At 38.5% G+C, this 15830-nt stretch overlaps 2 protein-coding genes across 3 annotated transcripts; one reads left to right on the top strand and one right to left on the bottom strand.

The window, feature by feature from the left end:
- Positions 1-19: 19 nt before the first annotated feature.
- LOC107750451 (protein phosphatase 1 regulatory subunit 3B-like) lies at positions 20-7098 on the bottom strand. Of its 2 annotated transcripts, none has more exons than XM_016565830.1 (2): positions 6887-7098; positions 20-1898 (listed from the first exon to the last, which is right to left on the bottom strand). In XM_016565830.1, exon 2 carries the CDS (start codon positions 1865-1867, stop codon positions 986-988), a length of 882 nt encoding a protein of 293 aa, XP_016421316.1. In that variant the 5' UTR covers positions 1868-1898; positions 6887-7098; the 3' UTR covers positions 20-985. The 2 variants fall into 2 exon arrangements, with proteins under 2 accessions (XP_016421316.1, XP_016421310.1); XM_016565824.1 differs by lacking the exon at positions 6887-7098 and adding an exon at positions 6497-6829.
- A 3218-nt stretch (positions 7099-10316) lies between these two features.
- Positions 10317-12146, top strand: LOC107750382 (tankyrase-1-like; the record flags this gene model as incomplete). The annotated part of the gene is made up of 2 exons (XM_016565751.1): positions 10317-10828; positions 11880-12146. Coding segments are annotated over exons 1-2 (709 nt in total), but the record flags the coding sequence as incomplete, so codon positions are not given.
- Positions 12147-15830: the final 3684 nt, after the last annotated feature.

Here is a 15830-nt window from a genome sequence, read left to right as displayed (position 1 = left end):
TAAGTCAGATAAGTATTTTTTGCTCCAATACTTTATTTGAAGTTTCAATGACTATGAACATTTAAAACATTGCATTAAATTGCAAATAATGAACATACCTAATACCATTGAGAGAACTTTTTTTTTTTTTTACAATGTCTTTAAAGTGGTTCTGGCAAACCTGTATTCACACTCAAACAATGCAATTTAAAATGGGTGACAAGAAATTAAACAACAAATTACAGTGCATACATTACCTTGAACAAATGATACACATTTCATATTAACTTGCACCACTAATATCATAATCCTGTTGTGCAGTCAATCATAGTGAGAATCAGTCATAGTCAATTAAAATACAGAAATGTAAATACTTTTAGAGTTTTACATTAAAAATGAGCTGTTCAGGAAAGAACAAAAACATGAAATAATTTGCATACATATATCCATATATCCAGTTCAACTCTGGTCTCACATCTGGGAAAAACACCGATTTCTTTTTGGATCATTCTGTCTTTGCTCTTAACAAGGTTTTTCATATCAAAACGATTTTTGCTCTCAAGAAAGAAGCTCATTTCAACTGAAATTTTATTATCATGATTTACAGTTTAGCATATACTGGCCTGCAGATTTACCTAGACTTAATTAACACTATCATTTTAAAAAGCTCCACGCAAACCCAAAATCAACCTCGAGAACTTTCACACAACCCTGCACAGAAACTAGCATCAATGCATTTGACAGGCACTGGAAAACAAACAAATTTACCCTCATAATTACATTTGTATAGCACCATGAACAGTATTTTTAAAAACATAACTCATCCTATTGCACAATATAATCCAATATTATTGACAATAAACATCTCAAGTGTCCATATGGCTTCACAGTCCAACAGGCCCTTAGTCAAAGAACAACGTCAAAGTTGCTGTTTTTTTTTAAAGAGGCATTTATCACAATGTCTGATGGATATGTATGCAGGATAAACTGCCCCGAAAGCAGGTTCTCAGTAATACGGACCAATGTCTTCATATCCAGCATAGCTTGGCCAATTGGGAAAGATTCCACGAGAGCATCTGGGGCTGCCGTATCGGTCAAAATGAACGTCCCAATCACACACACCATATCGCTGATGGTCACCGATCAAGTCATTTGAATTCTTCTTTAGTGCTGATTGAACGATTCTGTAATTCTGTCCTTGGTTGTTATCCCAGAGCATTACGTCATTGACCTCATAGCAAATGGCAAACTCAATGCGTTCATGTGGAGGCACCTGATCAGGCAAAGTAGCCTCGAATGAAAAGGTATCACGGTTTGAGCCGGTGTAAGTGTCCTTTACGTACTGGCATTCTATGTCTGTGTGACTTTTCCAAGTGTCAAACGTAATGCGAAGCTTAACGGCCTTCTCAAAGGAAAGGTTTTTGACTTTGACCGTGCCTGCTATAGATTTTTCCTGAAGCATGCAGTGTTCGAGGCAGATGTTTTCATTTTCTATACGTTGACGAAACTTTAAGTAATCTGCAGACGGCTGGTCAAAGTCGAGGGTTAACCTGTCCTTCCCTTCTGGCAGTGTCAGTGAAGAGCTAAAAAACCGCACGATATTGGTTGGGACATCAATGGGATCATCAAATTCAGAAAAGATCTTCACCATTGTCAGGGCGAGGCCCTTGTGATCAGCAAAAGATACTCGTTTTTTGGCCCAGCCAGGTATCGCCATGGGTGCGCTGGCCCCATTTGACCCCGACTGCTCCCTAGGAGAGCCAAAACTAAGTTTGGCACTTTGACACTGGTGTAGACATGGCCGCAAGGGCCTGCTGTATTTAGACAACCTTGGGTTCAGGAACTCTTCATTTGTCAGATAAATCGGCATGGCGAGTTCAATTGGCATGGTGGGTTCGTTGGGACGGCAGCCACGTGCACTGAAAATGCAGAAATGTATATCAATAACCACATTAATACAGTTAGAAAGGTCTGTGAATGTTGGTTTAAAGCTGATGAAATCTTCCCATATTTGACTAATTCAAATTTCACACTTGTACTTTAATATGAAATCCTTAACATATATTCTCTGTATAAAATAATTCAATCATTATGCACAGCAAACAGGGCTTAATATAGACTGAGAATCAAATAATTAAACATTACGCAAAAGATTGCAGCAAGTGGGTCAAACAAGTTTATCTTAGCTGGAGGCCGGAGTGGGGATATGGAGCAGCAGATGGAGAACCAGAGACTGAACTACAAAAGATATTGAGCACCCTCTAGTGTTCATAATTTGTAAAACATTTCATTCAAATTTTTTTAAAAGACAAAGAACTTGATTATCTGACGAAATACAATCTAAGAGTCACTAAAAAGGGAAATTTTGTTTAGAAAAGACCTTAATTTTTTTAGACTGCTGAGTATTGTAACACGGGGTGAGCTGTAACACTAGCAGTTTAACCCAGGGATCTTAAAACTCAGTTCCTGTAGGGCCACAGCACTGCAGAGTTTAGCTCCAGCTCTAGAATCAGAATCAGAACCAGAATCAGAATGAGCTTTATTGCCAGGTATGTTTACACATACGAGGAATTTGTTTTCGTGACAGAAGCTTCCACAGTGTAACAGAATGACAGTGACAGAACAAAAAACACAGATAATAAAAAAAATAGAACAAGTAAATAAGGAATAAAAATATATAAATTGACAGTTGTATGTGCAGGTATATTACAATAGACAGTTTTGTATGTACAGGTACTGTATATTATGTGCAAATTTGAGGTGTAGACTGAGTATGAGTGTTAGATAAATAAGTGTATGAGTGAATAAATAGTGTGTGTTCCACACTTATTGTTAAGTGTTCATGAGATGGATCGCCTGAGGGAAGAAACTGTTCCTGTGTCTGGCCGTTCAGGTGCTCAGTGCTCTGTAGCGTCGACCAGATGGCAACAGTTCAAAGAGGGAGTGTGCTGGATGTGAGGGGTCCAGAGTGATTCTGCCAGCCCTTTTGCTCACTCTGGATAAGTACAGTTCTTGGAGAGAAGGGAGGGTTGTACCAATGATTCGCTCAGCAGTCCGGACTACCCTCTGTAGTCTTCTGAGGTCAGATTTGGTAGCTGAGCTGAACCAGACAGTTATAGAAGTGCAGAGGATGGATTCAATGATGGCGGAGTAGAACTGTTTCAGCAGCTCCTGTGGCAGGTTGAACTTCCTCAGCTGGCGAAGGAAATACAACCTCTGCTGGGCCTTTTTCACAATGGAGTCAATGTGAGTGTCCCACTTCAGGTCCTGAGAGATTGTGGTGCCCAGGAACCTGAATGACTCCACTGCAGTCACAGTGCTGTCCATGATGGTGAGTGGGGGGAGTGCAGGGGGGTTTCTCCTGAAGTCCACGATCATCTCCACAGTTTTGAGCGTGTTGAGCTCCAAGTTGTTGAGACTGCACCAGACAGCCAGCTGCTCGACCTCCTGTCTGTAAGCAGACTCGTCACCGTCCTGAATGAGGCCGATGAGTGTGGTGTCGTCTGCAAACTTCAGGAGCTTGACAGAGGGGTCTTTAGACGTGCAGTCGTTGGTGTAGAGGGAGAAGAGCAGTGGGGAGAGAACACAACCCTGAGGAGCTCCAGTGCTGGTTATACGGGTGCTGGATGTGTATTTTCCCAGCCTCACTAGCTGCTGCCTGTCTGTCAGGAAGCTGTTGATCCACTGACAGACGGAGGTGGGCACGGAGAGCTGAGATAGTTTGGGCAGGAGGAGGTTTGGGATGATAGTGTTAAAGGCCGAGCTGAAGTCCACGAACAGGATCCTCACATAAGTCCCTGGTCTGTCTAGATGTTGCAGAACATAATGCAGTCCCATGTTAACTGCATCGTCCACAGACCTGTTTGCTCTGTAGGCAAACTGAAGAGGATCCAGCAAGGGTCCAGTGATGTCCTTCAGGTGGGCCAGCACCAGTTTTTCAAAAGACTTCATGACCACAGACGTTAGAGCCACAGGTCTGTAGTCATTAAGTCCCGTAATTTTGGGTTTCTTTGGGACGGGGATGATGGTGGAGCGTTTGAAGCATGAAGGGACTTCGCACAGCTCCAGTGATCTGTTGAAGATCTGTGTGAAGATGGGGGCCAGCTGGTCAGCACAGGATTTCAGACAGACTGGTGTAACACAGTCTGGGCCTGGTGCTTTTTTCCTTTTCTGCTTCCGGAAGACCTGGCGCACCTCGTCTTCACTGATCTGAATTGCAGGTGTGGGGGAGAGGGGGGTTGCTGGAGGTGTGAATGGTTGTGTGGAGAGGTGTTCAGGGCGGGTGTGGGGTGTTTTTTCAAACCTGCAGTAGAACTCGTTCAGATCGTCTGCCAGGTGTTGATTCTCCACAGTGCTGGGGGATGGTGTCTTGTAATTGGTGATTTCTTTTAGACTTTTCCACACTGATGCCGAGTCGCTGGAAGTGAACTGAGTCCTTATTTTTTCCGAATAATTCCTCTTTGCCACTCTGATCTCCTTTTCCAGTGTGTATTTAGCCTGTTTATACAAGACATTATCCCCCTTCCTGTGAGCATCTTCTTTGGCCTGACGGAGCTGTCTGAGTTTTGCAGTGAACCATGGTTTGTCATTGTTGTAAGTTAAATGAGTCCTGGTAGGAATGCACATGTCTTCACAGAAACTGATATAAGATGTTACAGTCTCTGTGAGCTCGTCCAGATCGGTGGCAGCAGCTTCAAAAACACTCCAATCAGTGAGGTCAAAACAAGCTTGTAAATCCTGCTCTGCTTCATTAGTCCATCTTTTTACAGTCCTTAATACAGGTTTAGCTGATTTCAGTTTCTGCCTGTAGGTCGGTATAAGATGAACCAAACAGTGATCAGAGAGCCCCAAAGCTGCCCGTGGAACAGAGTGATATGCATTCTTTATTGTGGTGTAACAGTGATCCAATATATTACTGTCTCTGGTGGGACATGTGATGTGCTGTCTGTTAGAATGGCTTACAGTTAATGAAGAGCACTTCTAGATCTGGACAGCACATCTTCTTTAACACAGTTACATCTGTACACCACCTCTCATTGATGTAAAAGCATGTCCCGCCGCCGCGCGATTTCCCCGTTGATTCTGCGTCGCGATCTGCTCTAAACAGCTGAAAGCCCGGCAGACTCAACGCGCTGTCCGGAATGGCGTCTTTCAGCCAGGTTTCCGTGAAACACAGAGCAGCAGAGTTTGAAAAATCCTTATTTGTCCGGGAGAGCAGAAGGAGCTCGTCCGTTTTGTTGGGTAGAGAGCGGAGATTTGCCAGATGGATGCTTGGCAACGGCGTTCTGAATCCGCGCTGCCTGAGCTTCACGAGCGCGCCGGCTCTCTTCCCCCGTCTGCGCGTCCTGAAGCGTTTGATCAGTGCTGCAGCTCCCCTGACTACAATGTCCAGCAAAACATCAGAATAGTCGAAAACCGGTGAAATATCGGGTGGTGTGTACTTCCGAATGTCCAGCAATTCGTCTCTGGTGAAACTGATTGCAGGGATATAACTAAAGACAGGACAAACTAACAAAAACATAAAAACAACTGCGGAGCACGCCACGGAGGCAGCCATCAGCGTCGGCCCCATCTTGCATCTAATTAAACACACCTGAACCAGCAAAACCAATGTCTTTGGGATTACTTGAAAAGTTATCCATGCTGAGTTTACCTAAAACCCTGATCAAACTCACCTACCGGTGGTGATCCTGAAGACCTTGATTAGCTTGTTCAGGAGTGATTGATCAGGGTTGAAGCTAAACTACGCAGGCCATTGGCCCTCCAGAGCAAGATCTGAGCAACTCTAGAGTAGATGATGCAAGACTGTTTAATAATTATTGGTTTACAGGAAAGAAAAAAAAAATTAACATACAACATCTCATCTACAAGCGTTTCATCTACATGAAAATCTGCTAGAAATGTCATGGCTGAGGAGATAGGGAGGCTTGACACTATTTTACAGTGTACTTCTATTGGTCCCATATATAGATTGTAGCATACAGGCCTATATTTGCCACAATAATTAGAATAACTAACCCATACACAGGTATGTTTTAAGATTTGAGAGTTTGTTTTGTCTATTTCTGTATTTGTTCTGTATTCGTTTCTAAATTTCCATTCAATGTTAAACTATTTAAATATCTTTTAGCACTACATTCTGTAATTACCACAATAAACTCATGTACACAATTTAAAACGTCCAGCAGTGGGTTGGTTGTAACAGCACTCTTTGTAATTTGACATTAATCTACACAATGTAAAGATAAGCAATACGTTTCAAAACAACTTTAATTTGTATTAGGCAAATATGGGAATATAATTTCAAAAAGTCTGAGACAAATATTGCTTAAAAAATCGTGTTACAACACTCATCTACTAGCTTTTATAACGTTACATATAAAGTCAGGAACAAGGAAACATTGTTCTGGTCTGTCTGGGTAAAGCGAGAGATAGATTTTCTTTAGATTAAACCAGAAAATGGTGAGTTGAAATAATAGGCAATGGCAATCAGCTTTTGAATCAAATAGTTTCGCACCTGTTGGAGCTCATTTGCAGTTGCAAATTTCGCCCTGGTCCAACATACCATCACGCTATATCACACTGCTGCCTTTGTTTCTGATCAACCCCTCCTCTCTTAATCGTTGATTATTTTATTTTTTATCCCAATGTTATACAAGATTGCTTTCCTTTTCTATGTCTATTAAAAGCTTTAAGCCTAATATCATCTGTTGCTCTGCATCATGCTCTTCCTGGTTTGTAGCCGTTTCCTTGGGCACGACCGTGTTTAATAAAAGTTTCCTCCCTCCCTTAGATTAAAAAAAAAAACGCTGCGTGCTGGAACACTAATCAACTCAGTGCGTGAATTTGTAGTTCCTCGTTTGCGCTTTAAATTGATCGTAAATTGAGAGCATAAGTGAATGCATACCTGTGTTACGGCATTTGAACTGGTTCAAACTTCTTCAGCAAGCCCAGTGTTTTGTGTTAATGAATGCAGCTTCAGCTCACTAGAGTAATACGCTCATGCTGATGTGCATCCGGCGGCATGTGCGAGCTTCCTAGCTGTACTGGCCCGCCCGGCCCCAAAATTACATTTTTGCCGACGATCAGCTCGTGTTCACGTGAACTACCTGTTTGGACCAATCATTGCAGGTTACAGGGGCATGCATGCACCCATGGTGATCAATGGCATGTCTCGTGACTCCTAGGACTAGGGGGTCAGTAGGCCCCACTGTGTTTTAAAAATATCCACCACTTTTCCTCCCATAAACATGAACCCACTAACTTCTGCATGCTTTCACATTGACCAGTGTAGATTTTTTTTTTCTGTTCAGTGCATTATTCATAATAAGATAATTGTGTATCTGTGTTCAATTTTGTGCACTGAAGCTGAAAATGCAAAGGAAAGTTGTTAAGTACTGTTGTCTCGGGAACAGGCACTCATGACACCCATGGTTGTTGTCAAGTTGTTTCTTGTGACCTTTTATCACACTTTTTTTATTGCAATTCTATATCTATAAGTTTATATCTCACTTTTTTTCTCACAATTCTGAGGGGGGAGAAAAGTCAAATTGTATGATATAAATTTGCAGTTGCGAGAATTTTTTTTTTTTTTAATTCCGAGATGAGTCAGAATTCTGAAAAAAAGTATGAATGCGGCAATTTATACTTTTTTAAACCATTTATATTCATTTTAATGTATACATTTAAATTAAGATTATTTCTTAGTGTTTAATATTTTTTATATGTGTTTGATCATAATGGGATTGGGATGGGATTATATCACATAAAAATCGAACACAAAAGCCTGAATACTGAATTGCAGAAATGTACAAAATATTAAAAGTATTTTTAAATACTTTTAATAATTAAGAGTTTATTTTAATTATTTTATTTCCATTATTAAGAGTTTTAAAAAGGCATGTTTTTTTTAAATGAACAAATACATGATATTTTATATTTAATTCAAATCGAAGCTCAAAGAATCATTCATCATATAGGAGTCAGAATTATACTCAGTTTCATCGTGGAGACATTGGGAGACTGCAGTATACCTGATCCTACTGCTGCCACAAGTGATGCGCAGATGGTGTGGAAAATCCATAGATAAATCCAGATACAGGAATCCCAACATTGGAACATTATAGGGCCAAAAAACAGCCACAATCAGCAGAAAAGGAGAAGCTGTTTTAGGCGCATGAGTTGTGAAATAGTGAACTAAAATAGACTGTAGAGAAGGTTATCAGGAGAACAGCTGTTCAGGCTTGTTCATTCTGAATCAGTAAGACATATAAGGTGACAAGAAGAGGTCAAATGGAGTCATGCTGACACTGATTTGAATGATAATAATTGGAAGTATTGTGCTTGGAAAAGTATTTTCAGACAGGGTTACAGCACTGAATGCTTAAATGACAGCTGATGTGACACTTATGCAGGCACATCAGTATATGTATAGTGGCAGCGGGGGGGTCATTTGTGAACCTCTGTGATTGACACTGCAGGGTGTCAAAACTGGTAATGGAACTGCTGTAGAACTTCCAGAACATATGATCCCTTCCTGTATATATATTTAAAACAATTTAATGCATTTCCTCCCAAGAAAGGATTAGCATAACAAATTAAGGTAAAAGATTAACTGAAAAATGTAACACAAGTTTCAAAATGGCTGTGTCCGAAATCGCATATTCTCTGAGTAGGTACTTTTACTGGATAAGTAATTACTTCACAACTGTTAAAAAAGCATGTTCTGTGTATGAATAGTAGTATGACGCAGATCAGATGTACTACATTCATAATATTGACATTGTCATGTGACCTACCAGTGTAAGTTGCATCACTGTCATTCACAAGTCCACTTCTGTGGCCTTATGGGATAGAAAAGTGTCTATTATTGGATGTGGACTTAAGAATCTCATCAGAAGAAGAAGGTCATCTGGGTACTTTTTGCCTACTGTTTTATGAATACTGTGAATTCTGGCATTCTACTCTTTTCACATACTGTTTTTCACCTACCGTATGTAGCTAATGTCTTTGTTTCTTTATTTTTCAAAACCCTAAACTTTCTGATTATTTTCAGGTTTAAATTAGATTTTGAAACTCAGATTTTCAATTAGGTCCAGGATGTGGATATAGATATTTTGACAATATATTACACTTTAGTACTCTTGGACATGAGGAGAAAATCAAATAGCTTTGTAAACAGTAACGTTGGACTGTCAGTGAGATAAGAGTTCCATGATTCTCACACAAATATTGTTATAATGTTACAGGCATCAAACAAGCAGAACCTTATACTCAAGCACAAAAACTGTGAACGTTCATCCTGGGCTAGCGTTTCAGCTTGAGCAACCAAATATTTCCAAACAGCTGAGAAAAAGAACTCTGATCCCAGAAGGTCATCACTTTCACTAGCCTAATACAAGTTAAAACAGACGGTTACAGAGGGGGAATTTGCTGTTTTGTTTTGTCAATATTGGATCAGTGATGGTTGAGTTGCCCAATGAGGGTCTAGGGAATAAGTAACAAGGTTTTTTATAAACAGCTGCTAATACATCCAAGACTTTGAGCCATGATTTTGGATTCGATATTGTAAACAGAAGTATGTTGATCTGATAAAGACAAACGGGTTACGTGCTTGACGAATCATACAACTATTGTATTCCTTCAGAATTACTTTTTTGAACCACAGATCTTATTTTATACATATTTGAAAAATATGCTCTATATGAACTGATCCCTGCTGTAAAAATAATAATAATAATAATAATAATAATAATAATAAAAATACAGATTAAGATGGTTTCTGATTTAAGCTGTTTTGGTTGCTCATAGAACTGGTTTTAGCGGGGTTTAGGCACTTTTTAATCAGGAAGGCATTGGAAACAAACCATCAACAATAATAGCAGGAATGTCTATTAATATGGTAAACTGTTTTATTTTGATTTCATATATATATATATATTTATTTATTTATTTATTTATTTTTAATTTCATATTATTGTTGATATTTAGGCTTTTTTATTTTTTTATTTCATATTATTGTTGATATTTAGGCAGATTTCCCTACATAACACTTTGCAGAGTGTTTGTTTATCATTTCTCTTAATTATATTCAGAACAAAATTGTCTCCCCTGAATTTTTTCTTGGCGGAAACTGTGGTTACCATGGTAATAAGACATTATATATATGTATACACATTTTTTTATTTTTATTTTTTTTATTGCAGTAAACAACAAGGATTACAGTACGTACAAAACAAACAGTAAAAAACAGTACGTACAAAACATACAAAATACCAATCAATAATAAACTACTTGAGGATTATATTTGACCGTTTTGGTCATTTGCAAGCGGAAGTTTTACTCTGACACTTCCCGGAAGTTCTCCCCAAACTGTTTTCGCTGCCAGAGGGGGATTTGAGTGCGAAAATGGCGACGTCTCGTTGCACTTCCCAGCAGCAACAACAACAAAACTTATCCTCCCCACCAAGACCCGACCCCAGTCCCCTCACGCCTCCAGAATCACCCACAGACACCGGCGTCTCTGCGGCTGGTGGGGAGCCGGAAAGCATCGGGGATCCGGAGATCACTGCAGAAATCCCTGCTCCGCTCCTCAGCAGCAGTAGCAGCTCCAGCTCGAGCAGCACTAGCTCGTCTACCACCGGCGGGGGCAGTAGTGCGGGCTCCACTCCCGACTCCGGTAGTGCCAGTCCTGGAGGCAGCGTCTGCGGGACGAGTGGGGCTTTCAGGGAGCTATTTGAGGCCTGCAGGAATGGGGACGTGTCTCGGGTGAAGAGGCTGGTGGATTCGGTCAATGTAAACGCAAAGGACATGGCCGGGCGCAAGTCCACCCCGCTTCACTTCGCTGCAGGTAAATACAAATATATAAATGTTTGCGATCAATCTCGACCTGGAAAGCAGCCAGGTAGACGGTTTATCTCGCTAAATAAACGGTAAGATGGGTTTAAAGGAAAAGGGGTCAAGTGGAATAAAGTAGAGTTTGCCCAAGTTAGCCAACAGGATACAACATTTAGTAGAAAGTTAACCACTCCGCGAGCTAAATCGGTCTGCTCGTGTTTGTTTTCGTTTGATGTGTTGCCGAAAGTGAATAAAGTTCAACATACAGGCTGAATGAACCGCAGTGCACCGGGAGATGATCGATAAAAGTAATAAACATCGTAATAAAGTTACAATTTGTCCTCGAATGTCCAAAATTCATGTTTACTTTGGTTCGCATTATTGTATGATAAACTGAAACCGAACCCTCTCATGTTACCTGTGATCCTCCAGAGCTGCCAAAACACTGTTTTACAAATTAATAATAATAATGTTGAAATTTCTATATACATGTTCATTCTTCATTTTATGCTCAACTAGAAATGCTCTTTGTAAATGCAGCCACTACATTAGGTTTATTAGGGGCAGTTTTAAAACAAATTAAGGAGCCATTTGATATGTCCCGCCCCAGCTTCCTGTTGCAGTAGGAAATATGTCCACACAGAAAGGAAAACTGTACTTGCCAAACATATTTTATTTTAAATGTAAACTAATACATTTCTTGTTGGAATAAGCATGTCACTGAAGGGTATTTGCCTCTTTAGGATGCTTATAATGCATGCATTATATCAATAAAATGATTGAATGATCCTTGTACACACATATTAAACTTCATTGTGGTCTATTGTGGGAAACCGGTTTATTTCCTTCCTCTTCATATCCAATAGTATTCTCAGTCTGTAACCAAAACAAACCAAAACAAAGCAGTTTTCTGTTGAAACAGGTTCTCATATCATGACTAAAATCATAGATAAGATTTGGCAATCAATGGAAAGAACAGCAACACTAGTGTAAAATGATTTTCTTGCTAGACGTGACTGATATGCATGTTGTAAACCTGATTAACTGACATTTTTGTCTCGCAGGTTTTGGAAGGAAAGACGTTGTGGAACATCTCCTGCAGACGGGGGCGAATGTGCACACAAAAGACGATGGAGGTTTGATCCCGCTACACAACGCCTGTTCCTTCGGTCACGCCGAGGTGGTCAGCTTGTTGCTTTGTCAAGGAGCCGATTCCAATGCCAGAGACAACTGGAATTACACTCCGCTCCATGAAGCCGCCATCAAGGGCAAAATTGACGTATGCATCGGTAAGCCCCCCTTCTTCTGTCTCTTCTACACCGACAACAATGGTATATCATTGGAAAAGTTGGCTTGTGCAACCTGAAACGTGTTTCTCGAGTTGAAAGTGTTGGTTTGGATTCGGATGGGGAACATGTCAGCTTCGTAGATTGAGGAGACGAATGGTACAATCTCGCCTTAGTGAATTCTGAAGATGTATGACTTTAATTTTTCCTGTGTTTTGCCTGAGGAACAGTCCTCAATATGGGTTAATCATGTGGCATTCTTCTTGATTAGCCACGGTGACTGGCAGTATTACACAGCTCTCAGTTATTAATCAGATCTTTACTGCTTGGTATTCATGAGAAATTTAACATTGCATCTGAGGAGTGAAGAGAGCCGATAATGTGGTTATGGAATGCTGTTAAACATTTTAGTCCTCCGTTTCATGCATTACAATGGGAAGATCATGAAATAATATGCTTGATGCGCTTCCCAGTCTGTGTTTTACGTAATTAGGCGGCGGATTTGCGTCGTGAGTTTGTTTCTAAAATGAAAAGGGTATTTTAAATTGTATTGTGGTTGTATTTTCTATTTTTTTGAATTTTTTTTTTAGTTATCCGAATTTGTTCAAAAAGAAAGTAGTCTGCTGCTCATAGCAATCTTATCCAGAGTGCCACTTGCTACATTTTTAGCATAATCCAATTAAATGGGAGAAAATTCAAAATTTTTTAAAAACTGAGATAAGAATTATCTGCACAATCTTAGGGAGAATTCAGAGGCCTCAGGACACGCATGTAATTTCACATCTCTCAATCTAAAAAAAGATTGAAATAGATGTTCTCTGGCTTTTATCTTTGCACTTGTTCATCAGAAAAATTATTTTGGAGAGCTTTAGACAGGCTGTGTCGTTCCATGTACAAGTAGACCTCCCATTTTTATACATCAGTCTAGAGTATGCTGGAAATAAAACTTCTGTCCTTGAGATATTTTTGATTCAGTATTGATCACAACATTCTGCAAGATAGGCCTTATAGAGGGAAGTTAGTTCAAATTGTAGATTTATGCTGATGCACCTAAAGCAATAGAGGTTTGTTTTTTGTTTTTGCCCATTGCTTTAAAGCATACCAGGCAACCTCTTTTCAATGTGTCGTTTGTTGCCGTCATCTCTGGTTGACGCCCTAATTGTTCATAATCCTCAGGCTTGGTTGGTTTTTAATAGAGCCAGTAACCAAAATAAACATTTAGCTTTACCAGGATGTTTGCACATGCCTCAACCAGAAGGTGTGTTTCGATTCAGACAGGACATATGGCCACTTTTGGCTTTTGTTATATTCTATTACCATGTAATGGAACTGTGGTATGCTTTTGCATTGCTTTTTGATAGTTTTTTTTTTAATGTAAACATGCAGATGGACATTGTTGTTCACATGTCACTATTTTTTCAGCATTTTGTGCATGAGCGCCATGTTTTAAAAACGTTTATTAGTTCCACTTTTTATTTGTAAACATTAATAGCTAAAGAGGTTTTGCACATTTATTTATATATATATATTAGGGGTGTGCGATATTGACAAAAAATTATATCTCGATATTTTCTGGGATTTTATCGATAACGATAATTAGACGATATTTTGCTGAGTGTGTTATTGTGCTGGTATCTTAAGGACTGCCGAAGACAGCTGACTCCTAATGTTTTTAATATTCTTCATATTCTGTGTGGTGGTCAGTTCATACTGATAAGTACTGAAATCCAATAAGTTTAAACTGATTTTTGCATTTTATGGGCATTTTCACCTTTAAAAAGCCATTTTTTCTAAAAGTGTCCATTATCTTTTGAGTCAAATTCTTACATTTAATCAGGGAATTAGAATAATAAGACATTTGGGCTGTTACCAAGCAAATTAAATCAACACAGAAGCTGCATCTGAAGTGGCATTTAGATGTATTTACACACATGTATTTTGTGTCTCACAATGCAAGACATGAATGCATTTAACCTGCAATTACAAATGCATAAATAATGTTTTGATATATTAAACATAAAACGTTGAATACTGATATTTGAAATGATTTAAAACATGAAAAAAAGAAAAAAAAGAAAAAAAAAGAAAAGAAAAGAAAGAAAAAGCCGAAATGTGAAATTAAAACCGCCAGCAGGTGGCAGCAAATCACTGTTAATAAGTGAGTCATTGCGATTGAACCGAATCATTTAAACAGTTGATTCATTCAAGAACGAAACACCGTCATGTTGCTCAGAGACACAAAACAGCACTGTGGCTGTATTCGGAATGATTTTTGTTGGCGAAATAGAGCAAAAACAAGCAATATGGTGTCTAAAACGTAAGTCTCTTAATTAACTTATTGTTTATTGAATTCAATGTCACATTTGTAATCATGGTAATTTTTGGAGAAAAACGGCACTCTTCGTGTGAAATTGAATAACTATATGAAGTGGTATAAATATATAAATTTTCTGCCATCATGTCTTGAATTTGTGATCATTCTAAATGCATTTTAATAGACTGAATCATGCAGTGAAAGAAAACACACTAAATGCGCACACGCACTAGTCTAGACTTCACGTAATGTATGCGTGCGCTCTGTAGGGATGTTTTGAATGGTTTTTGCAAAATACTCGATAATGTCAAATCGCACATCGTTAAAACAACAATTACGATATCGCAGACGATATATATCGCACACCCCTAGTAGTTTATATGATAAAATGATCTATATTTTTAAGATATACAATACGTTTAAATTATTTAAACATACATTTGTGTTGCAACTCCTGCACTGGTATACTAGTGTCCTTTTTGGGAAATATTTTGACTGTATGAAACAATGTATACATCACTTACATGCTTTTATGGTGAAAACACTTCTTTTTCATGTCAACTCATTTATTTTGACTATAAACAACCTGGTATCTGTTAACATGGGCACAGAGAAAATGATGCGCCGCTTACACATCTTGTGCGAAACGGACCTGAAGTCCTGGCGGAAAAGGGGTGCAACAGTGTATAAGTGTGCGAATGTGTGATGATGGATATGTGAAATGTATTGCACTGCTCACAAGTGTTCTTTCTTTCTCTTTCGTCAGATTGTATGAAGGGAAGGAACAGGCCGAGTTTGAGGAATCTCTCAAAAGTTTATTTGAGTCGATCAATAACCTGATGAAAAGTGACTACACCACTACACTACTGCAGCAGGTATGAATAGTTGAATTCAGTTTATGAAATATATAGCTATAGCTATATATAGCTGTGTATATAAAGTATGTAGCTATATAGCTGTCAGTACAAAGGAGTCACTTGATACAATAAGTGTCACGAATTAGCTGTTGATTAATGACGTAGAAATAGTGCAGAATCTGACATAATTCATTTCACATCATAGCTTTTCATTGTTTTAGAAATATTTCAAAATATTATTTAATTTTTATAATATTTATAGTTTTAAAATTGTATATAATTTATGGTATACATGTATTTATACATTTATATTATTTATTACAATTATATATGTGTTTGTGTGCGTGTGTGTATTTGTGCATTTATGCATGTATATATATATATATATATATATATGTACACATTTATGTACACACTTGATTTTTATATCTGTATGTGTGTATATATAATCATTATATATGACAAATCATATTTAAAACTTTATATATTATATAATAAATTATATAATTATATAATTATTATTTATATAATTATATAATAAAAATATATCAAATATAA

This window comes from Sinocyclocheilus rhinocerous, unplaced genomic scaffold (genome assembly GCF_001515625.1).
Source record: "Sinocyclocheilus rhinocerous isolate Xijiao unplaced genomic scaffold, SAMN03320098_v1.1 scaffold882, whole genome shotgun sequence".
Classification (NCBI taxonomy): domain Eukaryota; kingdom Metazoa; phylum Chordata; class Actinopteri; order Cypriniformes; family Cyprinidae; genus Sinocyclocheilus; species Sinocyclocheilus rhinocerous.
This window is presented reverse-complemented; position numbering and strand designations above follow the sequence as displayed.